The 27,729-nt window shown below is 32.7% G+C and overlaps 2 protein-coding genes across 2 annotated transcripts; both read right to left on the bottom strand.

Moving 5' to 3' along the window:
* Positions 1-1,893: 1,893 nt before the first annotated feature.
* Positions 1,894-22,895, bottom strand: LOC143066504 (kelch-like protein 26). The gene is made up of 6 exons (XM_076239416.1): positions 22,793-22,895; positions 19,273-19,655; positions 13,954-14,140; positions 3,653-3,768; positions 2,723-2,881; positions 1,894-2,357 (listed from the first exon to the last, which is right to left on the bottom strand). The coding sequence occupies exons 2-6, from the start codon at positions 19,652-19,654 to the stop codon at positions 2,134-2,136; spliced, it is 1,068 nt and encodes a 355-aa protein (XP_076095531.1). The 5' UTR covers position 19,655; positions 22,793-22,895; the 3' UTR covers positions 1,894-2,133.
* A 904-nt stretch (positions 22,896-23,799) lies between these two features.
* Positions 23,800-26,780, bottom strand: LOC143066503 (uncharacterized). Its single transcript, XM_076239415.1, has 4 exons — positions 26,483-26,780; positions 25,564-25,879; positions 24,831-25,062; positions 23,800-24,407 (listed from the first exon to the last, which is right to left on the bottom strand). Exons 1-4 carry the CDS (start codon positions 26,618-26,620, stop codon positions 23,894-23,896), a joined length of 1,200 nt encoding a protein of 399 aa, XP_076095530.1. The 5' UTR covers positions 26,621-26,780; the 3' UTR covers positions 23,800-23,893.
* Positions 26,781-27,729: the final 949 nt, after the last annotated feature.

Below are 27,729 nucleotides of genomic sequence, written 5' to 3'. Positions count from 1 at the left end.
AGTCTATAGCATCTACAGTTGTTAAATGCTTTTATCTTGTTGGTTTTTTTTCCTTTGAAGAGTTAGTGCTTATGATTTATCTTTAACTGGCCGTCCACGATTTCTCTATGCTCTGTGCAGCTGTTTGAGTTTGGTGTGTGATGTTGGCACTGTCTGTCAACACCAGGATGTTTTCAAGCACATCTATAATACTAAAATTACGAGGTCCAATTTGTCAGCCGTCATCGGGTAAAAACGACAAATCAAAGAAATCAATAAAATTGAGAATGGAAATGGGGAATGTGTCAAAGAGACAACAACCCGACCAAATAAAAAACACAACAGCAGAGGGTCACCAACAGGTCTTCAATGTAGCGAGAAATTCCCGCACCCGGAGGCGTCCCTCAGCTGGCCCATAAACAAATATATACTAGTCCAGTGATAATGAACGCCATACTAATTTCCAAATTGTACACAAGAAACTAAAATTAAAATAATACAAGACTAACAAAGGCCAGAGGCTCCTGACTTGGGACAGGCGCATAAATGCGGCGGGGTTAAACATGTTTGTGAGATCTCAACCCTCCCCCTATACCACTCTATATATAACTAATATAGGACAATGGTGTAGATTAAAAATTACACCACTCCAGACCCTTTTGTTTTCCACGTAATTAATATTGCCAATAATTAACAAGTTCCGGGTCTAATCCGATACCGATACCAATAGTATATTCACCTGTTAGCTATTACCTTATCTGTACGTTCCGCATTTGACAGGCGCACCACCAAACGATGTATTTAGGATTTTGCTATATACACGGGTCATAATCAAAGGGCTGACACTACTAAATTCAATCATTGTCAAATTTTTCCCTATTGTACCTTCATTCAGCAATCAGCAAGACTTTCTAAGATAACTAATATAGGACAATGCTGTTGATTAAAAAATACCCTATTCCTGGATAGCCTGGACCTTTTGTTTTCCAAATAATTAATATTTCCTATAATTGATAAGTTCCAGGTCGACGGGTTCAAACAGAAAGATTTGAAAGCAGAGAAAACTGTGTATCTTATAATCGACATGACTTTATCAGATGACAATACCAATTACTAAATTAAGGCTTAGGCATAGTTATATACTTTAATTCAGTCACGGACCCGCGATATCACGGGTGTGTACTTGTGTTCTCTTATCCACAGTTTGTTTGTATTAACACGTCTCTCTTGAACTCATATTAAACATGATTCATCAGGGTTAGGGTAAAGTAAAATATCAAAGTAATAACACATATATGCCAAATTGTATGAGGTTAGAGCTGAGATCGGATATAGTTTTTTTCTTCAATTCCTGCTTGATTATAACTATTGTACAGATTGACCTTCTTTTCGTCGTTGACCAGGGACTTGTATATCAGAGGAATTTTTCATGATATGTCATTGATTTATAGTATGGTATTGTATTAGCATCAGTGTCTTTTGGTTCTCGCCCTCGTTTGGCGGTATATTGATTTAAAAATATGTAGCCACGACCGGTCGAAATGAGGTCACTTATATAATCCGATGCTATGTGAAAGGTGTCATGCTCGCTTCACTTAAAGAAGATTATCATTCTATTGTATGTTGGTAATTTGTATTCGACTTGAATATGCATGAAATATTGCCTCAAGACATAGGTGGAATTCTTATTTGGTGCATTTATGAAAAGTATACACACATTACACCGTTGGTATGTGGTACGATTTTTTAAATTGTATTGATGCACCTCGACTGACTTGATTTTTTCTTTTGTTCAAATTTATGTTTTCAAGTTTCCTGGTGGGATTTATATTAAACCATTGATACGGGTAATGCTGTTGTGATTTCATATTTGCATTTCAGTTTCAAAATGAATGAAAGAAGTGAAAGCTTACACAAATAACTTATATTTATTAGAATCGTTAGCACTTGCATAAAAAAAATAAGTTGCATCAAGGACGTATATGTTAGTTATACGTCCTTGGTTGCATCTATAATTGGCCGTATTTTGTTGTGACGTCTTTTCTTAGACCAAAACAGATACTTTTAACTCTCATATTTTCGAGGTACAGTTTTAAACTGACTAAAAAGTATAATTTCAGGCAAGACAGTGACATAATTGACTAGTGTAAAATTCTACCACATTATGTATTTGTCATACAATAATATATCATCAAAATTAATATCTGTATTTGTGATAGGCACTTTGAGGACAACACAATCAACGTTGACATAGCTAAAACTGTCTGGTAGTTGAAACGATTCTCTAATCTTCCGTCTCTTTGTGTTATAGCATTCAACCATCCTGACATCACAGTCCTTTTGGTAACTTTTACCGCCTATAAGGTACAAATTTCTTCCTAAAAATAAAGAGTTATTCCGCTTTGAATGACATACCCATGGTTTTGCGACGAATATTTAGTGTTCATTGGTCTTTTTAAGGTTTGCCTGGGAACAGTATATCTAACAAATATATGTATGTTCCTGGTTTTGCTTAGGACATGTTTGACAAATAAATCAATCCAGTCTCGACTGCAAAATAATAACCAATTTAAAAGTTCGTTAATTTTGTTATGTATATTGTTATTTATTGATGTGGTTTGTGTGATGGACATTTTCCTGTTAATTAATAACGGTTGAAGTAGAGCCCAATTAGTGGTAACACCAAGTGTAAAATGTAAAGCTACCCTATATAACAAAAGTTTTCAGTGACAAGAAAACTCACCCAACAGTACAACACCAGCATTTCCTCTTGGATTGAAAACATTAGGATGGAATATATCCCAAATCCCGTCTTTTCTCGCATTGCCTTTCGTATGTGTGTTATAACTACAAACGGCTCCCTCGTCTTTTTCTGAGAAGGTTTCTTGATCAAATCCTCGTCCTAAAAATAAGATGAGATGAATTATATATGACAATATCATCAAATATTATAACAACGATTCATTCAGTGCAGTTGTACATATCTCTAACCCATTTTTGGCGGGGAAACCGAACAAGAGTTCAAATAAGCTCTATGTGTGATGTTTTATTTCATGGATGTAAAATGAAAAAAATGTAAAAGAGGGAAGAAAGATACCAGAGGGACAGTCAAATTATCATTAGAAATTATCACAATATAGCAATTCAGCATCTTTGGTAGCCAATGGTTACGATTCAGTCCCCTCCGAGGAGTAGTTACTCTCGAACCTTTAACTATATACAGTATATCAAAACAATTGACAAGTTTGAAATTTTCCAACAGATTTTGAAACGGCAACATGTAAATTCACAAGTTATATTTGTTTTAAAACGAAACTGCCTAATCCATAAACTTAATTCTTACTTGACTTTTCGCATCGTTTGCATGGCCATCTTTTAATGAATCAAAGCACAACATCTTATTTCAACTAACTTTTATATAAAACTGAATTTTCTTTAACCAATGAATCTGTCACCCCTCCCCCCTAAAAAACCCACTTTGGTCAAGTTATTATGGTAACAAATCCTTGATATTGTCAACAGGGCTAATAAAAAAACATTTCCTATACTAGAATTGAATATTCAGATGCAAGTGTGTATTTGATGAACTTTGTTCCTAATACCAATGTCCATGCAGTATTGTTCATCTTTGAAAATCTTTTAATTCAAGATTTAGTGTGTGAAAGATACAAACCTCCTATAACTACCACTCGTTTTCCAACTGAGATCATATTATGTTTTTCTCTTTCATGCGGGAGAATAACTCCAGGTAGAGGCTCTGTCCACTCATTAGTGATGGGGTCGTATGTCCTAAAAGTAAAAGAAAAAATAATAACAACATTTGAGTTTTATCTTTTTGGTAGTGTTATTCTACTTTGTATGATATGATGGTATCCAGAGAGGGTCTGTGTTGTATCATTAGAGTTTAACAATATTCCTACATTTTCATTTTTCCTTTCAATCAAATTTGATACCGCCCGTATGACACACTGTACAGGAAGGAGTACCTGTTGTTCTTCTGTGTGTGCTTTTTGGTATATAGCTTTAGTATATGAGTATTTGTTTGGAAACAAAAACAAAAGCGACCCAAATTAATTACTATAATCGTTTCATATTTTCATCATTATAGTTGCAAAAAATCTATTCACACGTATAAAATTATGATAATAAACTAAAATAATAAAATTTACGTAGATTTGTAATTCTAACCAGAACTGTACTGATTTCCCTTATATTTTATTTTAAATAGTTATTAAAAAACTTATAAACAATAAACGCTTATTTATATAAAATAGGTTGCTCACTCTTTTCCATAGTTCAGGGTATACAATACAAAAGTATAGTATAATGTAATATTGAAGAGGTTTTTTTTAATAGAACCTCCTTTGTTTCTGCGATAATTACTTATTAAAAAGAAATTAAAATAAACAAAGTCAGTAAAGTTATTGTCCATCACACGGAACAAAAACATTCAATTATTAACAAATTTGTTTAAACACGACAGAATGGGTACAAACGAACAAACTGTCAACAAGAATGATTTTAACGTATAAAATTTCAAAGCGTTTCACTCTCTGTTTTAATTCTTTCATTATTTCACCTGACTCATAGAATGGTATGAATCACTCATTATAATTTTTCAATTTTCAGGTGTTTTAACGCATTTTGGAAACAGTTGATTCTTGCTTTAGACAATGCAATTTGTTCGATTTTTTTTATGTTAATTGTACTTTTTTCATATTTTATTGATAGAATAAGGGAAAAGACAAAGCGTTATAATAATTCATTGTTTTCCTTTTATAAAAAAGTGTGAGTCACATTATGGTTTTACCTCTCACCACTAGACAAGATGTTGCTAGTTTTCTATTGAATATAAACGATTTCAAGTAAATGCATGAAATAGAATAAATAGTTATTTTCAATAGATAATTTCAAAATAAAATAATGTTTGTCAATATTTTTTCCAAAAAGGTATTATTCTATAGTATCTATTTATCAAAAATGATTGTAATTCTCTATATATTATTGTTTGCTATGTTATTATAACATATATTTGTCAAATTTATTATTCATAAAAAATAATTATAAGGCTCTGTATAATATTATTATTATTAGTTTAAAAGGATTTTTGTTCTTTTCAAGATAATTCAGTAAAACGAGAGCAATTTTTATTCATGAATAAATTGGATGGTTTAATATGTTGATAATATTATGATTTATCAAAAATAAACGTGTTAAAAAATAAAGGTTAGTGTAAATGAGATAAGGGTTAGTGTAAATGATTTTTTATTTTATTTGTTGAAATGAAAGAAAAAGTTTGACTTTTCATTCTAGTTCGTCTGACACAAATAAATTTCTCGGACGTTGCTCTTGGCAAATACACAAGCGGCTAATTAAAAAGCCAGAGGAAAACGACCTCGCTCGCATTGACTTGTGACTCATTTTGAGTTAATTAATGATTTTTTTTAATACTGGCACGTTTATAAAAAAATTCTAATGTCCAATTTCCTAGGATAATGACCCAAATAATAAAAAAATATTATGACAGATGTCTATAATTTAGATTTTATCATTTGTTAAAGACCGTTTATGAAATAAATATCTGTTAAATATTGAAAAGAAATTCAAGCAGAAAATGTGTAGTGTTAACTTTATTTAGTAAGGTATTGATGCAGTTAATAGTTTGTTTATTTTGAAATAAATAATGCCTCTTTTTTTAACGAGGATTACTAGCAACACAGAAAGATTAAACCAACGATAGTTTTCTAATGAAATTGGTGTTTTTGGGGTATTACTAGTATTTTAAACAAAATTAACAGCTATTTCAGTTCATTTCATTAATGTAAGATACAGTTATGCCAGATGCGAAATCAGGATTTTGAAAAGGGGGGCCCTTGTACTTTTTACAGTTTAGTTTAATTATATTTATTTATTTAATAGTGGATTGAGAAAGAAGTTATTGCAACTTAGACACAGCTTGGAGTGGAATAAGTAAACCATCTAGATTAACCATAAATGTAGCTCCATAAGGGGGCGGGATGTCTGCCCCTCCCCCTAATTTCTAATAAGATTTACTGATTTTCTGAGATAATAAATATAATAAATAGCTTTGAGCGGCACCATAGTTTTCAGAACAGCGACTATACAGTGACTATTCATACTAGCTAACTATAAAAAAAGTAGATGTGGTATGATCGCCAATGAGACAACTCTCCACAAGAGACCAAAATGACACAGAAATTAACAACTATAGGTCACCGTACGGCCTTCAACAATGAGCAAAGCCCATTCCGCACAGTCAGTTATAAAAGGCCCTGCAATGACAATGTAAAAAAAATCAAACGAGAAAACTAACAGCCTTATTTATGTACAAAAATGAACGAAAACAAATATGTAACACATAAACAAACGACAACCACTGAATTACAGGCTCCTGACTTGGGACAGGCACATACATATAGAATGTGGCGGGGTTAATTAAGCATGTTAGCGGGATCCCAACCCTCCGCCTAACCTGGGACAGTGGTATAACAGTACAACATAAGAACGAACTATAAAACTCAGTCGGAAAAGGCTTAACTCATCAGATGGATTAAAATAAAAGTGGACGTGGCTCGGTACTTGTACATCCCAATAACAAAATTAAGCCTTACTGGCTGCTAAAAGCGAATTATAACTTCATTATATTACTTACATTAATGATTGAACAACAACAGCAAAAATCATACTTTAGATTTGTTAAATATCTCGTAGCTAGAGCTCCTTTAACAGACAACTATTGAAGATGAAGTTGAAATTGAAAAAAAAAGAATCAAATTCAGACCACCGTGAATTTTAAGCCCTTGAGTTGAGTTGGGAAAACACATTGACAGCCGCAGTGCATTCGATATTTTTCGTCAAATCTGCAACGAATAACAAATAAAATGGATACAAATATAGGCATGTCTTTTGCAATGGCATGTGTTAATTGCCGTTAATGTCTGAATCATGGTACAAGCTTGCGAATTAACATTATATAGCCACCACTGATCTCACCACGAAGGAACTATATTACTATAAAATTAACTAAGAAGACAACGACTTAAACATTTAATTAAGCTAGAAGCACATAAGAACCATCTATTATAAAACTAGCTATTATCATTTGGTAAAATGGTCATAATTACGGAGACTGACCGGTGATTAAATCGGAGATTACGAGTCAATCTCCACCATGACTCACGCTATTGTCTTTTTCAAAATCAATCATATTTTAATGAAATATGACAACTAGACATGGTCAGTTCAATAAATGCTCATTAGTTCGATTGTTGGACATTGGTTGGACAGCACAACTGTCCATTTTCCTGGCAGTAGGAAGTCCAATGAACCTGTAAGGTGTCAATCCCTCTAGATGACACGGAGATCATCTTAAGATAATAATAACGTATTTGTTTGAAAATATCATATTCTTGTCATTTTTGTTTGCATTGATTCATATGCGACAGTCAGTTTGTTTCGTTCACTTTCCCTGAGAAAAACAAAACAAATCACTTTTGGTCATGTGAAAACTAAGTTTTGTTAGTTGCATTTTGAGCTTTGTGGCGAGCCTATTTCAACTGATTCTTATGGTTGGTTCTTTTGTTTTCCTGCTAGACCCCAACAGTGACCTATGCACTGTACTTGCTTAAATCTACATCAAGTGGTCTCTGGTGGATAGTAATGTCTTTGGAAATCACAACCCATCTTCTAATTTTTATAAACTTGAATGATATTCATTTTTCATGCACACTTCGATAAATAATACTCCATGGATGCTCAATATCAAATTATTTAAAACATTTTTTTCTCTCTCTCTGATTGACTGATAATAATTTGCTTTAATCCAGTGACGCATAATTCTTAATTCCCAATACATGTCATAGATTGATAATTTTCTGTTATTTTGTTTGTTTGATGTATTATTATATATAACCGCATGACACGGTTTATGTACATAAGCAATGTGACGGTATCCTACAACTAACGCTGGAAAAACCAAAATGATGTTTTAGAATAAAAAAAATAACTTTTTAATGTATCAAACGTATTCAACAATCAGATATAATAGGTATAATAAGTTAAAACTCCACATTGATCACGTGATAGCAATTTGTTTGCAATTTGTAATATGCTTCAACTTACAAAAAAAATAAGCGTTCCCCAAGAGGTAAATGAACGTAAGATGACGCATTGGCTGTTGCTTAAATTTGATAACAGGATAAATAATTCATCTGAATTTATCGACGATAAGACCAATTTACTGTCTTGGCGATGGGGATAAATTTAATGGACCATAATTTTGTGTACTGGAAACCGTTAACTGTGGCTAAGGTCAATACTTAACTGCTATCAACATCCTTCAGAAACATTTACTGTTTTATGGACGAGAAACAATTATCTAATTTTACAATAAAACAAGTATTTGGCAAACTTATCAGCTCTCAAAATCATATGATAAAGCACATTAATGCTTAGTAATTATATCAAAAGCAAACAGTTAAAACTTGGATGAATAATGCTTATAATTGTCCAATAGTAATCATATATAGTTCTCCGTATAATATCAAATTTTTCTTTTACAAATGACACATTATAAAACCATTTTCTTAGTGAATTATTCCAAAACATTTTATTTCCATACCAGACTGAGAGAGCAAAACCTTGAAGCTAAGCATTTTTCCTTTTTAACCATCATGGATTAGCCGATTAGTTTAATTTTTTATCAAGGATAAATGTGCTTTCAACTTATAAGCAATTAAAATTATTTACGAAAAAGTGATATGAGCAATACTTTATAAATCTTTATTTTCAGACATCTTTTCACATAGTTTACCAATAACCTGCCAGCATCTAGTGCCGATCAGTATATTACCATATTCTGTAATGAAGTGCGTCAAATAAACTCTGATTGACTTGTTAGCGTATTGTGCAGGGGTAAATTGACCGTCAAGAAACACACGTTTTACTATTTCAAGTAATTAATTTGTGGTTTCGACTTGTAAAAGGGGTTTGTGTGGTACAGTTAAACAAACAATTTCCTATCATTAAATGTTATTGAATTTTAATTAAAACATAATAATGAACTGTTAATAGCAAAAAGGAACTGCATTGTAGTTTCGTTTTGTAATTGAAAAAAAGTGATATAACTACAACGATGGGATAATTTCCAAATTCATTTATATGCATATATTCTGATCTTTTCTGAAAGATCGTGAGAATGCATAAGTTTATAATTTACAGTGCTGGTAATTTCAATTTTCGTTTGCTTACCGTAAACAGCAATAATTGCAATAATCGCTAGTTGACAACATTTACATTCAGTGATTCTAGTTTGATTATGTATTGCTTAATGTTTGATCTTTTTGCATAGACAATTGAGCTGCGTCAGATAAAAATAGACATTATGCAAATGCACGTATACATGGACATGCATAATACATTGATTGATTTTTGAACATTGAAATACCAAATAAAAGATGAATGTTGGTTGGTTTTGTAAGATCCTAATATCTAACTAGATTTTCAAACAATTACAGAAGGGAGGCGAAAGATATCAAAGGGCTTTCAAACTCATAAGTCGAAAATAAACTTACAACGTCATAGCTAAGAAAAGATCAACAGGAAAACAATAAAACACAAAACACAACATAAAGACTGAAAACACGAACCGCATCAACAACCGGGATTGACATCAGGTGCTCCGAAAGGGTAAGCAGATCCTGCTGTACATTTAACACCCGTCGTGTTGCTATTGGTCGCAGTACAAACCCGATTATTAGTCTAACTACTTAGGTTATACTTGAGCAACCCTCTATCAAGATTGAAATGAAAGCTCTGGAATATCGCTATAATGCTACATAATAATGGAAATTTCACAATTGTGAAGCTGAAATTGCCTCTTTAATCGTAAAGTTTTGTTCTCAACCGTCCCTATGAATTGCCTATTTATAAATGGAAGTCAAGATACGAAGCAGACTTAAATGTTTCTTTTCAACGGTATCCTTTATTTCAAGTTCGATGGGATAGATACGTTCAAATAGAAAATTTGACAAGTAATAAGTAATAAGTTTAAAAAATCTCCGAACTCATGTAAAAGGCTAATTCCATGTTTATAAATCATACTTATTGATAAAGTTCCCGCGTGCTTGATGACACCAAAATTACATTCTAAAATATAGATTTGACGAAAACATGTCTTAGTATTTGTGATCCAACTAGAACAGTGCAATTTCGTACTGTAATTTCTCTGAAATATACCTTAAGCAACCATTACATCGTGATCGTATTTGTCTCGCCTTGACGGAGTCAAAAAGCGAGACATAAGTATGCTGTTTCCGGCGTCGGGGACGGCGTCAACAATGTATTAGTTTGTGATTAGGTCTAGTTTATGGTGAACCACAAGTCGTAGGTCAGTCATATTTGGTATGCAGTTGTATAAGCATTGGCATATCTCATTTCCATGGAGATTATTTGGCTCTGTCCCCTTAGTCATGGTCTATTGACTTCGAAACGTTTGCTTATTTTATATGTATTAGTTTGTGATTAGGTCTAGTTTATGGTGAACCACAAGTCGTAGGTCAGTCATATTTGGTATGCAGTTGTATAAGCATTGGCATATCTCATTTCCATGGAGATTATTTGGCTCTGTCCCCTTAGTCATGGTCTATTGACTTCGAAACGTTTGCTTATTTTACATGTATTAGTTTGTGATTAGGTCAGTTTATGGGGAACCGCAAGTGGTAGGTCAATGATATTTGGTATGCAGTTGTATATGCATTGGCATATCTCATTTCCATGGAGATAATTTGGCCCTGCCCCTTTAGTCATGGGCTATTGACTTCGAAACGTTTGCTTATTTTACATGTATTAGTTTGTGATTAGGTCAGGTTATGGGGAACCGCAAGTGGTAGGTCAATGATATTTGGTACGCAGTTGTATATGCATTGGCATATCTCATTTCCATGGAGATAATTTGGACCTGCCCCTGTAGTCATGGGCTATTGACTTCGAAACGTTTGCTTATTTTACATGTATTAGTTTGTGATTAGGTCAGTTTATGGGGAACCGCAAGTGGTAGGTCAATGATATTTGATATGCAGTTGTATATGCATTGGCATATCTCATTTCCATGGAGATAATTTGGCTCCGCCCCCTCAGTCATGGTCTGTTGACTTTGAAATTTTTTCAAAGTTATCGTGAATTAGTTTGTGATTAGGTCAGTTCAACGGGAACCATTAGTGGTAAGTCAATGTTAATTGGTATTCAGTTGTATAAGCATTGGCACATCTCATTTCCATGAAGAATATTTGGCCTCGCCCCTCAGTCACAGTCTAATAACTTTGAAACTTATCTTAGTTTATATGTATTAATTTGTGATTAGATCACTTTCAGATGAATGCTAATGTTAAGTCAATGATATTTGGTATGCATATTTATTGGCATTTGCAAGTATCGTTTCCAATGAGATTATATAGCCCCACTCTCTCTTCATGGTTTATTGACTTTGAAACTTTTAATAGTTTGCAAGTTAATGTTAGTATTTAGGTTTGTTAACGACTTATAATAAGTCAATGGTATTTGGTATGCATAATTTGTATTAGCATCTCATTTACATGGAGATTGTTGAGCCATGTAACTCAGTCATGGTTCATTGACCTTGAATATTTCAATAACTTGTGTAAGATGTATTGGTAATAAGTATTGCTATTTTGATTTCAACATTTGCATACTAGTAATCAAAATTACAAAAAGGCGAGACACATCACTGTGATAACAGTTTATATTTAATTAGTTTAAACAATTCTATAAAAAAAATCCGAACTTAAATATTTGAATAAAATGTGAATCATAAGTTTAAAAAACACACAAAAACTAGTTGATATTTCCTTGCAATTCAAGACGATAGAGATGTTTATTGCAGAAAACATAATTTTGCATTTTCAAATGATTTTACTTTATTTTTGTAAAATGTCCTATACATGGACAAAAGGTGTCTGCAAAATTCCTCTTACAGCTTATATTTTTATTCACATAAAATGCAATGATTTAATTGAATATAATTCTAATCCTGAAAACACCACCCAGATAACCGAGTTGTACGACTTATTGCAATCTGATAAACTGTCAAAATTTAATGCAAAAATTGCACAGATATAACATTGTCATTTTGAAAAACGCATATGTTTAATAATTAAATTTTTAATATAAGCAAATTAATGCAAGCTTATTAAAAAACATGATGTCATCTTTACAAAATTTTACGGCATGATTCTTATCATCACGACGCATACCTGACTCAACATATCATGTGACCTGATGAACTTCAAACATATGTGAACCCTACAAATCAAGACATCGAATGGTTTTTGCAAAACTGGCTTCGTAATTATTTTGTTGTACTGGAAACTTAGCCAATAGCTATCACTAACGTGCAGCCTCTATGCGCAGTAATCATTATTGTATAGAACAACTTGATGCATATTAAATATTAATACAGAAGTTAACTATCATATAATTGGAAATTATACTCATATTTCTTTGAAATAAAAAAAAGTATATATTATTCTTCTATTAGTGGGATAAATTAAACGCCTAGAGATATTTCTGTTGAAAATGCAGAAATTTTACTTCTATTTTGTCGGAAAATAAATCGAAAAAAACGTAAAATTTATCAGTTTTTTTAGGCACCGACTCCTTTATTGGACCATGGAATAATAATGAGCTAAATAATATTCAAGTGAAATGCATTCTCATTTCTTATTTGATAAATAACTAGCAATATCAACACAATATCTTCTCTCAGCTGGACAAACTAAATGTTTTAACCATATTGTTCTAATTGAAATTTAAATTAAGATGCATATTTCAATAATTTAGACATTTTTTTTATATATACATTTCTAATGCACTCTAGCGAGCACAGCTGGGAAATATTTTTGATAATGCACATATTGCTAATTCTATTTTTCAATATATCAAAAATGTAAACCAAAGAAAAGAAATAAAGCTCCATGTTACTACCTATAAATAGGATAATGAAGTTTTCCAATATATACAGGAACAGATGTTTTCGTAAAAATGTTTTATTTACAAATTGGTAAAATTGTTATTAGATAGTATAATTAACTATTCATGTTCGAAACAAATACTGCTTGGCTTTATTTCACTCTAATTATTCTACTGACTTTATGAATCACTACCATGATGTAACGATTAAACTAATGACGAAAGCTTTTTTTCCACATCTGTAAAAAAAATCGACGCATCCTGACCATTTCTTTAAGAGATGCCGACTTGATGTCTTCCTATAGTGTGAGTCACATTGTAGCCGACCATTTATAGAGAGAGGAAAAAGTTAACGAAAGTCTCTTGACAAATAGATGATTGTTTGATGTTTCTGCATAAATATAATTGGTACAAATAGTACGTTTGTGCATAAAACCAAATCAAAGATCACAGGTCTTGCAAATGGGGAAAATGAGGATCAAGTATTTCTATAGATCATTTTGAATGTTTTCATGTTTGCCTGGTTAACTTGCTCACATCTGAAACATCTCTGTCTTAATAATATAGGGAAGAACATTAAAATCTTTGAATTTAAGTAAAGAAAAGAGTACGTCTACGTCATTCGTTTTGAAAAAAAAGCTGTAATTTACAAATGTCTTAAAAATCACTGTCAGGTATTGAATTTGTTTATTTTTGATGTAAGGATCACATTCTATTAAAAAACTAACACTTAATAAATGTGGTTAAATGTTCTGCATGCATCCGAAGCACCTCTCTGGATTAACCTTTTTGGTGAACGTTCAAAGCCAAATATTTGAAAGCCAAGACTGTTTATTAGTATTATAAAAGCGGTAAAAATGAAAAGGAAACTTCAAGTGTCTGCGTAAATATAATGTGTCTGAAATTTCATATTCTAAAAAATATATGCAATAGATTATTCAGGTGAAATAATATCTGACCTATACTTACCAAAATACGTTAGAACATTGATGCTTCAAATTACTGATTCCACCGGAAGCATACAAGTTCAGCCCATTCGCACAGGCAGCATGATCAGCCCTTGGCCTGGGTAGATCTAAGATTTCTGTCCATTTGTCTTTTACTGGGTCATAACATTCACAACTTTCTGTAACTCTTCCTCCAATAACTTCTCCCCCTGAAATGTATTTAATCGCAAATTCAGATTTGAAAATAATAAAAATAGGCAATAAAACAAAATTTACCTATAGCTGTTAGTTAATCATTGTAATGTGTCTATATTAACAAAATTGCGTAGCGGCACACTTAGATTAAATGTTGAAGTTGGTCGTTATCTAAATACTCAAAGAGAAAATAGAATTTGTATATGTTGCAATATGAATGTTTCAGAGGACGAATATCATTTTGTTTTATCATGTCAAGCGTATATAGATCTGTGCGTATAGATTTTTTACCTTTTTTCTATTGTTTTTGGCCAAATCGGCACAAGTTAGATAATTTATTACAAACTCATTCTAAATCTCTACCAGTAAAACTATGCAATTTTTTAAATGCAGCTTGGAAAATTTGATCACATATATATTGGGATAATATTATTGTATACTCTTTAACTACTGTTCTCTGCTGTCTTTTGTTTTTCACATATTGTATATATTTTCGTTTGCTATAGCATGTATATGCTACTTACAAAAAAGTATTCATTCATTCATTCATTCATTCATTCATTAATTCAACACAACCTTAATCATTTTCATAACAGCGAGGACAAGACTATTTCTTGGTGCGCTCGGGTTATCAATTGACTGGTAAAATGATTCAGTAGTAATACCAACATAAGTATCGCGGATGTCTACGCTGTTATGAAAATGATTCTAAGAAAATTCTTAGTAGTTAGCTCCAACTATAGAACTAAAATCAAAGAGTTAAACCTTGAAAACTGATAGGTACTTGAACAGTGTGTAAATCCATTTACAAGTTCATGCTGAGTTGCACATATCCGAAATATGTTGCTCAAATAATCGAGAATTTCTAAGTAGAAAGGTTTTTAGAAATTGCATGTTCTAATATTTTTAAGAATTCTGAACAAACTAACAAGAATTGATTTACTAGCAGTTATTCGACAGATTTGAATTTCCAACTGCTATTCTCTAAATATCTAAGTTAGTTTCGGAAATTATCACACTCTGGTTTCGGTGTTGTATTATCCTATACGTCGTAAAATGGGAGAAACTCAGAAAAATGACCTTTTTAAATCTGAATAAAGGTGGTGTCTGGACACTAATCGCATTTTTCAAAAGACCATGAATAAATAACAAGAGATGAGAATGCATATGGTTGTACAGTTGTTAGTAACTCGGCGCATAAGTTGTTTTATTTTTGCATGGCAGTCGGCCATAGTTTCCGAAATTGTGTGCCTTGTTCATTTTGCGTTTTCATCAGTTGACAAAATGACTTCATATGCCATTTTAATAATATCTATACAGAATTAATAATAACGTATATACTGAACCAAAATAACCATAGTTTTCTCTTTTGAATTGTTTTACATTGTCATTTCGGGGCCTTTTATAGCTGACTTTGCGGTATGGGATTTGCTCATTGTTGAAGGTCGTACGGTGACCTATAGTTGTTAATTTCTGTGTCATTTTGGTCTCTTGTGGAGAGTTGTCTCATTGGTAATCATACCACATCTTCTTTTTTTTTTTTTTTTTTTATATATACTGAACTTTTAGAATAACGAACAATTGCAGACATAATAACAAATAAACATCCAAAGGAATACGCAATAGGGTAAGACGAAAAAGTTCTGCAGATTAAGCAATATATAAATACTGCACTAGAGTGACCCGGTTTTCCAGTATAACTTCTGTTTTTTTCCGACTAAGACTGCGACACGGTGATTGCTTCAAATAATCCTCATTTCATTTTGAAAGGCTGATAATTCCCAAAACCACCAATTATCGAAGATAACGCGACAGCATGATTTTATTTGCCGCATTGCTTAGGGTGAAATACTACAATAAATTATGTTTTTCTTTCAATTAAAATTATAAAAAAAAAAATTGTGATAGAAATTCAATCGTCTTAAATTCTCTAGTTAAAAAGTTTGCCACCTATACTATATGTTTGCGTCCTTGCAAAAAGCTTTTAAGAGGGGTCATTTGACATTAACAAATATGTGAATAAGGCAAATTAAAATCTATAAAACAGCCAATCGGTTAGCGTAAATCGATCACTGAAACTTTCCAGGTATAGATGTATCTGTGGAACCTCTTGTTCTATAAGTTCAGTAGAATAAATCCAAATAACAAATAAACGATTGTTTTTAAATTATGAAAAATTAGTAGCCTAGGACATCTCAAGTATAGCAGAACAGTCGCTTCTTTCATACTATTAATAGTTCTTGTACTAAGCATGACTCAAAATTATAGGAACAGCCGAGGTTTCTCTACTATATCGTTGGAACATTGTGAAAAAATAAAATGAAAGACATGTGTTATTAGCAGGTGCAGAACAGTCTCGGAACTTTTCATGGTTTTGAGAGGATGGATATGTAAACATGATATAGGGAGAACAAAAACACATGCAACCAAACGCTTATTGTACCAGGTCGCAAATAAAAGATCCATTTCAAATTCAAATTATTTTACATTCAATTATAGTCTAAAAGATACAACGAACTATCCTTATTAAACATTTTGTTAAAAACAATTCTTTAATTTCTTAAAGCAATGTTTTCTGAAGATCAATTACATATGTCCAGTAAAATAAAATGTAAGGCGGTGAAGAGGGATTATTCTATTCATGGTAATATTAAATTTAAAAACAGAGGAAACATTTTTCTTTTGCTCTTTTTGTTTTCATTAATAAGATGAAATAATACCGAAAAAAGCCCCACAATACACAAGGACTAAATAATTACAGATGGCGATTCTTCGTTAAAAGGTCGTTTCTAATTTGTCATAACTGTCAAATCAAGGCGTATATTTCACTCTCCCATTCTCATTAGAGGCCGATCACGTATCAATTATTTGGTTAAGGCGACAATAGGAAAAAAAGATAAATGTTCATAAATAATTTACGCCTGCTAATGAAGATTGAAGAATAAACTTGTAATTTGATCATTGGAAAACAATCCTGTCGATCTTTTCAGTGTGCTCAGATTATTAAATTAAGATGAGTCGCGCTAACAACGTTTTCTTTGGAAAAATTCCGTTACATTTAATATCGTCGAAAGAAGGAAACACGATGCTGCTTAATTCAGCATGGAATTGACAGACTTGGATCGTGTTGATTTCAAATGAAACTTGCACATCAGTAAAGCACGTGTTTGATTGGCTCAATCTTGCAGCTGATACAGCGCGTCAGGTTGTTTATTGGTGGATTCCTGTGCAGTATCATATTAATTAATTAATATGTATTAGAAACAGCGAAAATAATTGGTCGTTTGCTGTATTTGGTTATTAATCTGTGCATGATTCATTCTGGAAATTAATTATTTGAAAAGTGGCATGACTCACATTTTTAAACAATTTTCTTTGATGGAAATAGATGTTTTAGTAATTAATTTAGCAGGATTATATATACTATAAATCATTACGCACAAAATTATTGTAGAGATTTAAAATAATGTAATTATATTGACTGTATGTACAAATTTTCACGTTTTAAAAAAAAATTATCAAACTATAAAATATTTTTTAAAGATTTTGCAATATAACTTTTAGATGCAGTTTATAGCAAAATTCGCTGCAAAATCTTGAGAAAAAAATGATTTAATAAACGGTTTCAAATTTTTGTCATAGTTACCACTGTTATTGGAGATTACCAAAGAATAACACTAATTTTTGTTTAAATAGTTCTTTGAAATGTTGGCATTTGTGGCCTTCGACTGTTATCTGCTCTTTCGTCGGGTTGTTGTCTCTTTGACACATTCCCCATTTCCATTCTCAATTTTAATTTGTTGATAGACCTTCACTTGTCTGTTTTAATATATATATTTTTTTTTCAATCTAAACCTCACATTTTCTAATTCATTATTATATGAAGGACTTAATTACCATGAGGATTGTATCCAATATTTATACTTATAAACTTGCATTTTAAAACCTGAAGTAAAATACATGTAATAGGAATCATTTAGATTTTAAAGGAACACTATTCTCCAATAACTATAGTAACTTTGTGGCTTTCAGCAAACGCCAAATGATTATCAAAAGATCTAAATTGCTTTAAATAATGAGGCATTTTTTCTTTAATGGAAAACCTTTTGCATGGCCGTAAACATATTTTTATCATGCAACCTATGATAATGCTTTCCGTTTATCTTTAATTTTAGATATTTTAGAGACCGGAAAATCTTCAAATTAATTAACTCATCCTAACCTTTATAAATTATGACTTTGTGTCTGTCCGAACCCAGGAACCTATAAGTATATGATAGTGATTATTTTCATTGTATCGGTTTCTCCTTTGTCACTCTGTTTGAATTCCGCCTATCGTTTCACTCATTTATGCAGTTTGTCTGTTTTATATAGACTAAGGGTATTATTCAACTCTAAAAATGAGAATGAGAATGGGGATGATGTCGACGAGACAACAACCCGAACAAAGCCGGAGCAGACAACAGGCGAAAGCCACCAATGGGTCTTCAACTCATCAGCGAGAAAATCCCGAACCCGGATGTGGTCTACATCTTGCCCCTAAATAGAATTGTGTATGCGTATGCTCATACTTAATTGTAGTTTACTTCAAATAGAACTTTATTTATTCACATTTATTTCTTCAATTTTTATTTAAATTGATTCAACATTATCTATTCATATTTTTTTTATTTCTAGGGTCTTGTCGTTAATAAGACTAAAGCATAATATCATATTCTTGGACCGGGTGTATTCTTGATAAGAAAAATATTATTTATATGTACCAGAAGCCATATTTGATATTTTTCCAAACTTTTGCATAGGTATCGGTTTCTTACCTTTTCCTCAGTTGTTCACTAAAATTAAGCAAATTTAACCATTTAAGAGTGAGGTGGACATTCTTGGGGCGTTTCAGTTATGGCTGACTATGCGGTATGGGTTTTGCTCATTGTTGATGGCTGTACGATGACCTATAGTTGTTAATTTCTGTGTCATTTTTGTCTCTTAAATTGTGAAGAGTTGTTTCATTGACAAGCATACCACATCTTCTTTTCTGTATTGTTATTCAGATTTGAAGTGAATAAGAAATGTTTAATACATTTTAATGAGAGAGCTACCAAACGACACAAAAACTCAACAAAAGACGGATAAAGAGGTAAATACAAACCCGTAACGTAAATACATCCATTTAGTACTGTTGCTGTATGACGGCATCTTGCATTGATCAAATTAGCTCTTTGACTCCAACGACTGTTTGCGGGATCGTACCTCCATGTTTTATCTATATGTTCTCCAGTTTCCCAGTCTTTACCGCCAATCACATATAAACAATCATCTAAGACAACTGCTCGAAAGTTCACAAGATTTTTCAACTTTGGGAAAAGAACCGTGTTCGTTTTAGGGAAAAGTTTACATTTTCCGATAGGGTCCACCATTAAATAGAAAACTTTCGGGCTTCCTGTACTCTTGTTAAACATGAAGACAAACTCGAATGATTTCATACCGATATTGGTATCATCAATACTACTGTGTGGTGCTATAGACGACATTCTAAAATAGAAACAAAGTTTGAATAAATGGCATATAAAGCTACATACAAAATCAAATTGTACTCCTTGGTTTACAACAATGTCAATGATTTAAAGTTAGTATTCCCTGCAAGTAATGTATAATAAATTTTGTTTTCATATGAACGTCTTCCATTCATCGTCAGTGCCAATTCACATTCTGTTAACTGTCGAGCTCATTGTTTTAGCAAATCATCCATAAGTCTCGTCTTTTCTGAATGCTATACACAGCATCAGAGACATATAATACAATTGTATTAAATGTCTCTGACAGCATTAATGAATATACAAAACTCGATATACATGTCTACAAAATTTTTATACTACATTCCCGTAAGTGATCGTAAGTTATGCGACAAACACAACGATGAACATGATAACAGCAAATTTTCTTTTTCGTTTTATTTATTTTCTTGTCTTCGAATGGTGTTTAACTGAAATATTGGTGAAAGCAAACTATCTATGGTTCAAAGTTATTAGTTCATTGTTGACAAATATTCTGTATAAATACATTCGCATGGATGTTGAAGATGTCATGCATTGAATGATGTGTTTTGTTTTTATTTACACGTTGACATATTGGATCCTCTTGACGAGGAGACTGTTAATATAATACGAGAGGTTGGCGCTGTATATGCCTCTAGATTACCACAAAGGATATTGCTATGTATTTTGTGAAAAGTTTAGATAAATATCTATTTAACATCGGCAATTGCAATCTTGAACTGAAGTTATTTCCTGTAAATTCTAATGAAAAGACAGTATGGACCATTTGATGTAAAGGGATACCTATACATATTGAAGGAAACTATTTGTTGTAGCGGCGACACTTCGTTTGAATATTTTATCGTGAATTTGTGTTTTCTGCTATTTGATCGGGCTTTTGTCTCTGACACATTCCCAAATTCCCATTCTCAATTTCTTATAAGGTTAAGGTGATGTTGATATCTTTTTTGTCTCGAGTATAGATCAAGGCGGATTACAGTCTGGTAGTGACTTTCTGTTTTATATGTACGATGAAAATGATAAAGTCGAGCATTATAAAATATATGTAGTGTACAATTAAACATTGCTATACAATTGAAACAATGGGCTTAAGATTATTGATATGTACATACAGTTACCTGTGTGATCAACCTTACTTTTAATCAACATCATAAAAACAATACTAGAGGCTCTCAAGAGCCTGTATCGTTTACCTGACTCTACTTGGGTTTTTGAAATTATATAAAAACAGATAAAATTTGGCTACAAAGTAACAACACTTGGCCAGCACCTCATAAAGAAAGGACTATTCATGCTATGTTTGATTTCATTCGATTCCATGGTTCTCTAGAAGAAGACTTTTGTATGCATTTCCCATAGGGTCCTATGTTAAACTTAGTCCCCCACATGCGGCCATCTTGGATGATGGATCGGCTACAAAGTAACAACACTTAGTCAGCACCTCATAAGGAACATTCATGTCATGTTTGGTTTCATTCCATTCAGTGGTTATCTAGAAGAAGTCATTTGTATGCATTTCCCATAGGGTCCTATGTTAAACTAAGTCCCCCCGCTGGCGGCCATCTTGTATGATGGATTGGCTACAAAGTAACAACACTTGGTCAGCACCTCATAAGGAACATTCATATTATGTTTGGTTTCATTCCATTCAGTGGTTTTCTAGAAGAAGTCATTTGTATGCATTTCCCATAGGGTCCTATGTTAAATTAAGTCCCCCGCTGGCGGCCATCTTGGATAATGGATCGGCTACAAAGTAATAACACTTGGTCAGCACCTCATAAGGAAAATTCATGCCATGTTTGGTTTCATTCCATTCTGTGGTTCTCTAGAAGAAGTCATATGCATTTCCTATATCTCCTGTTAGAATAAGTCCCCCGCTGGCGGCCATCTTGGATGATGGATCGGCTACAAAGTAACAACACTTGGTCAGCACCTCACAAGGAACATTCATGCCATGTTTGGTTTCATTCCATTCAGGGATTCTCTAGAAGAAGTCATTTGTATGCATTTCCCATATGTCCTATGTTAAACTAAGTCCCCCGCTGGCGGCCATCTTGGACGATGGATCGGCTACAGAAGTAACAACACTTGGTCAGCACCTCATAAGGAACATTCATGCCATGTTTGGTTTCATTCCATTCAGTGGTTCTCTAGAAGAAGTCATTTGTATGCATTTCCCATAGGGTCCTATGTTAAACTAAGTCCCCCGCTGGCGGCCATCTTGGATGATGGATCAGCTACAAAGTAACAACACTTGGTCAGCACCTTATAAGGAACATTCATGCTATGTTTGGTTTCATTCCATTCAGTGGTTCTCTAGAAGAAGTTCAAAATGTAAAAAGTTAACGACGACAGACGACAGACGACAGACGACGGACGTCAAGTGATGAGAAAAGCTCACTTGGCCCTTTGGGCCAGGTGAGCTAATAAGGAGATGTGGATTGCCAATGAGACAAATCTGCACCAAAGACCAAAAACCGTCGAAGTGTGTATCTAAAGTTCACCATACGGCCTTCGATAATGAATTAACTAATACCACATGTAGCAAGCTATACAAGGCCCAACAATGTCAAAAGTAAAACATTCATACGAGAAAACTAATGTACAGAACAATATATGATACACACTGTGACAGGAGCAAACGACAACCACTGAAAAAACTTTACAGCTATATTCAGAATGCATGTCGATTTGATTTTCTATTTGTACTTAACTGAAGGATAGTTCTAAGAGGAAATATGTTTCAAACGATTGAATTGAGGCAAGGTTGAAATTTATCCATCAGATCCTTAATAAAACTGGACAAAACTAGAATTGATTATCATTATAGAACTAGTTTATGGCTTTGTGCTTTAAGAATATAAGCATTGCAATATACATGAGGTGGGGGATGACCGTAAAGTTTAAGTCGGCATTTCCGGCAAACAAATCATTTAGTGTACTTGCCTTACATAGAGAGCGTGCTTTAATCTAACCCTTTCGCGGCCCCCTTAGGTTCAATCTCAACTGTTAAAAACACGAAGATAAAGATTCATATTCTGATCACAAACAGTTCGAACAAATAAAAAAATTAAGAACGTGGAAAAAACATCGAAAGGTCAATCAGTTTCTTACCTTATTTTTGTTTTTGAAATATACGTAATAATCACAATTTAAACCATGTTTTTATTAATGTATACCTATCAACAAGCTTAGTTCACATGTATTTAATTTTAATGATTTAATTATTATCCGTATTAAAAGCTAGGGAATGTATTCTATGTGTGTATGATTTCGTATAACGACTCTTAGACAAAATATTTAATCTACCAATAGAATTTGTCACACCTTCATTGAAAATCTGAATAAACAGTGAACGAATTTGTATATTGAATTAAAAAATATGCAAACTGATTTTATATGAAAAATTGGATCTATTTTGAGACAACGAGAGACTATTTCAATGAAATCTTGAATTTACTAAGGATATGCAACCCGCCTTAGCGCCAACAATTTAGCTTGTGACCCTGTTATATATACCTTTTTCACCTTCAACTTAAGTTGTAAGCTAAAAAGATTTTTAAAACAATTATTTGTAAATTCATATGGTTTAAAGCGAATGCTGTGTCATGGTTGACGCTTATTTCCATGGATTTTGTTGATTCCCTGTTCAGACATTAGTCTCATTCCAATTCTTTCTCTTGATTTAACCATGACTGGCTAACATATTTGAAGTTGACTTAAGTATACTACTCAAATTTGAAATATCAAGACAATCATACATTCAGTGTCTTCAATAGATCAAAACACGTATTGGCTGAGTGTTGAGACCTAAATAATACTTAAACCCTAAACACAGTGTCATGTGAATGTCCTATGTAAGAACATAGTTTTAATTTTTTTTAATGTTGTTCGTTATTTGAAAAAATGGGCGATAATGACAGATCTTTGATTATTTCTGTTCCCATAGTGATACCTAAGTAAAAGATGTTACGTTAATATCGCAATAGGACAAACAGTTGCAAATCTAGAAATTATGCATAACAAGCCACTAAAAGAGTTAAGCAACTGAATAATTTACCAATACCACCCCTGTAAAAACTTAACAAAAACAAAAGCATACTAAAAATGCAAACACAATGGAACAAGAAATTAAATTTATTGATAATAAAATTGAAACAAACAAAAACATAAACATAAACAATCCTCTTCTATATATCTTAAACGGTTCAATGTTCAAATCCTGCATCGTTCACTTTTCTGTGTTGTGTTTGTGCGACTTCGGTGAGATTTTCGAGAGACATAAGCCATTGCTTGTCTTTCAGCAAGTTTTCTCAATTCTTCTTGCTTCAGTTTGTAGGCTGTGAATTCCATTTTATGTACGTCATCTAGTAACTTTACAATTACTTTTTCTCCACAGATTTCAAGTCCATTTAGCAGAAAGCTTTTTGTTTCTGCGGCAGATCCAAATTCAACAACCCATCTACTTGGAACCTCTGAATTTCCTGCTCGAACATCAACTGGATCATACTGGATAGTGCGTGGTTTGAAACCAGTTTTATTCTTGACCAAGTCAATTATTTCTTTGTGTGTGTATTCCTCATTGCTCCTTAGACTGAAACAAACGCTGTTGGGACTTGGAGCAGGCAGAGAATTGCGCATGTGCATAGACGGAAACAATCTCTTGTCGTATGAAACTGCTTCTTTTAATTCATCAAGTAGAGACTTCTTTTTTTCTTTCGGAACCAGTCTAAAAGATACAAAGTATTTGGTTAAATTGCGTCTGTTATTGTATGCAAAATAGATTGAAAAGTAAATTTTGATTTGTTTTTGTGTGTGAAAGATATAACTTTATTTATGCAAGAACATTCAACTACATGATTCGAGGATTTACAATTGTATGTTTTACTTTTGAGATAGACAAAGGGGTGTGTGTGCGCAGAAAACTGATCGAACCCCACCCCATTTTATGCTTGTTCCAAGTCATGTTATCTTTTCCATGTGCTTATTCGTTACTGTTTGTGTTGTGTTTATTCGGTTTTTGTTTTTGTGGTGTGTTGTGCTGTTCATTACATTTTTGGTAAATATTGTTGTCTTTTTGAGAAAAGATAAATTGATTAATCATTTTGAAGGTCATTAGCGGTTACGCTAAAGTATTTTAGAGTAAGCATACCTATCATTTACAGCAGTTGGAGCACACATATCCCCAACGTTGTCTCGACTATAGTTTCCCACTGGTATCGGGCGTGGCTTCTGACCAGGAGGGGATGGCATAAATTTGGCACCTTTTGGAAGTACAGTTGAAGAGCATGAAATTATATCTCTTGAACTCTGTCCTGCTACAAGTCCTGATGTTCTCTTTCTAACTCCAAGCGTTTCCAACTGTGCTCGTCGTTTTTCTGAAGCTAATAAAGTACAGTTTTTTTTATACAAATTGTTTAAGAAAACTAAAACAGAGTCCATGAAGGCAAGTTAACAAACATCACTCAGTTGAGTAAACAAATCATTTGAACTGTTACATATTTTTTTTGTAAACAGTATATAAATGTAAATTTATATTTAATGATTTGTAAGACATGTAAATTGCTTGTTATGCATCATTTGGGTAAAATATCTTTTAAAATTTGTCTTTAAGATACCATAGCCGTACAGGCACGCACCATTCACAAACAGTGTGTTTGCAGCATTTTAAATCTGAATCTTTTTTTACAAAGATTATGAAATCTTGATATTCTGAATCATAGTAAGATTTTGGTATAAAATGGAGATTTTAAACTCAATTGAAAATGAATGATTTGCGTTTTAAAGTTAAATATATATATATATTGGACAATCATGCATCCTTGGAAATTTTAAGTTAAGGAAATGAGTAATGTAAAAGTTTCAAAATTTACTTTGCTGTTTACCTTGATATTCTAAAGTATTGTTGCTCCTAGAAGTCGTCCATTGATCAGTGTGATCTATATAGCAAGGTAGTGCTGCTTTGTCGGTACCAGTTATAGTCTGGGCATTAGGAATCAGTGGAACATTGCTATTAGGAGCCAGTGGAACATTGCCATTAGGAGCCAGTGGAACATTGCCACGAGTCTGTTGTGCAGCAACCAACCAACGAAGAGCTTTAGTTGTTGCATCATATGATATGGTTCCGCGATAACCTTTAACATCGACTAGATTCTGAAAACCTGATTTTTTGGTTGTGTTTTTCAATCCTGGTAGCTTGCTCTGTTAAAAATAAAAGTTTTTTTAAATAAATTTCAGAACAAATAAAAACAGTAATATAAACACGAGATTATAATTTCTTCCTTGAACCATGTGTAGTAATTAACATTTTTAATTCAAAGCAAACAATTTCATCATTATAGTACTTAGAATATGTTTTTACCTTCGTTATTAATTCCCAAATAGAACCTTAGAGAGTAACTGACTCAGTAAAATCTGATGAAACTGATATAAAAGTACACCAGAAGAAAAATGTTTATATTCATGAGATAAAAATCGTATGAAGTGGTTCGTTATATATTATTATAATAATAGGTTATCAATATGGATAATATAGTAATATGTTTTTCGTAATAGCTTAAAAACATCAGCAAATTGATTGATTGTACTCTCAAACATTGTAAGAATGTGGTATCATGAGTTATATCTAATTTTTTACTCAAATAAATACTGTAAATATTTATCGTTGTATACTGTTTAGACAGAATATTTACAGTCTTATAGATACATCTTTAATTTATATAAATATAATTGGAGTCTGATATAATTTAGGAAAAGATCATCTTATCTTATCTTATACTGTACATACATGTAAAAAATTCTTACCTTGCTAGAAGTTCTATCGGAATATCCAATATTCAGCACAGGATAACTGGAGGCTGTTGCTGGATAATGTCTTCTCGGTACCCTAGGATCTTCCCCTTCATCTGTGATAACTATCAAGGCTTGACTAGATGTCGGCATGTTGTTTGTCTTCTGAGATTAACGAAAGCGTGGATGTTTGCAGAGCGTAGTCATACAGCGCTGTGCAAATGTGAGATCGTCACGTGATTACATTTCCAAGCGCAACGTTAGTGGCGTTATAGGACATAGTGACGTTCGGAATGGGAGGCGTAACTGTAGAAGTTCGTTTCATGCAATCTTTTTTACGAATTGTTCAAGCCATATTATAATCATTACAGGCTGTATAAACTGCGGTATTAAAAAATACAAATATAGCATCAACGTCAACCTAAATATATTGAATGATTTACAACCATCATTTCGAAATAAGTTAAGGATTTACAAACATAATCGGATTAGAAAACCGTAGACTTTGCAAGATTCATAAGACTCTTTCATACAGAGAAGAATATGGTGGTCTCTATTATTAAAACATACAATTTTCTTTGTTGATATGGATTTTCCTTCCATAAACAGAGCATTTGTCGTGGCACGAATTAAGTGGAATACATATTTTGATGATTGCATAAAGAAAAGGAGCTTTGCCAATCGTCAAAAACACTGCAAAGGAGACACCCACCGTTGTCTTGTTGCAGCGATTCGGTTTTAGTATCTTTGATCATCGTTGGTTCGAACTTCAGACTTTAAATCTGACAAAGTTTCTGATTGGTATCTAATAGTAAAATAAAAAGCTAATCGACTCAAAATCCGAATAATGTTCCTGAGTCTTTTTGTGGGCTTCTCATGCATGAAGGTTCATGTAGCACGTTCAAAATTTCAGTTTTGGTTTTAATACAGTACACACTGGTATTCATATACATGCATGTGTTAAAGAAGGAGCAGGATTAATGCCAATAAAACAATAACTCCAAACCACAGAAAACCCAAAATGCATCTCAAGGTCAAATACTAATGGGTTTATACAATATTTCAAGCTGTAAATTTCAATGAATTTAATCCAGTAACCTACAAATAAAACGGAGACAATTATTTAATAGACATTACAAGAAGAAGAAATGGACAAGATATAAATGAAAACATCCATTAACGAGGTTTGTGACTATAAACCACTTATAAACGTGGTAACTAACTAGAGTCAAGCGCATACACATTTTTGGGAATAAGTTATT

Source organism: Mytilus galloprovincialis, chromosome 3, assembly GCF_965363235.1.
Source record: "Mytilus galloprovincialis chromosome 3, xbMytGall1.hap1.1, whole genome shotgun sequence".
NCBI lineage: Eukaryota > Metazoa > Mollusca > Bivalvia > Mytilida > Mytilidae > Mytilus > Mytilus galloprovincialis.
Note: the sequence above shows the minus strand (reverse complement) of the source record. Positions and strands in the feature narration are given on the sequence as shown.

Excerpts from the sequence above, each read along its gene's own strand:
- LOC143066504 (XM_076239416.1), bottom strand. The coding sequence starts at position 19,654 with ATGTCGTCTATAGCACCACACAGTAGTATTGATGATACCAATATCGGT. Across the intron at positions 2,882-3,652 it reads ACGAGTGGTAGTTATAGGAG|GACGAGGATTTGATCAAGAA; the intron begins GTTTGTATCTTT and ends TCTTATTTTTAG. Across the intron at positions 2,358-2,722 it reads TGCTGGTGTTGTACTGTTGG|GAAGAAATTTGTACCTTATA; the intron begins GTGAGTTTTCTT and ends CTTTATTTTTAG.
- LOC143066503 (XM_076239415.1), bottom strand. The coding sequence starts at position 26,620 with ATGCCGACATCTAGTCAAGCCTTGATAGTTATCACAGATGAAGGGGAA. Across the intron at positions 25,880-26,482 it reads CCGATAGAACTTCTAGCAAG|AGCAAGCTACCAGGATTGAA; the intron begins GTAAGAATTTTT and ends TATTTTTAACAG. Across the intron at positions 25,063-25,563 it reads CAATACTTTAGAATATCAAG|CTTCAGAAAAACGACGAGCA; the intron begins GTAAACAGCAAA and ends GTACTTTATTAG.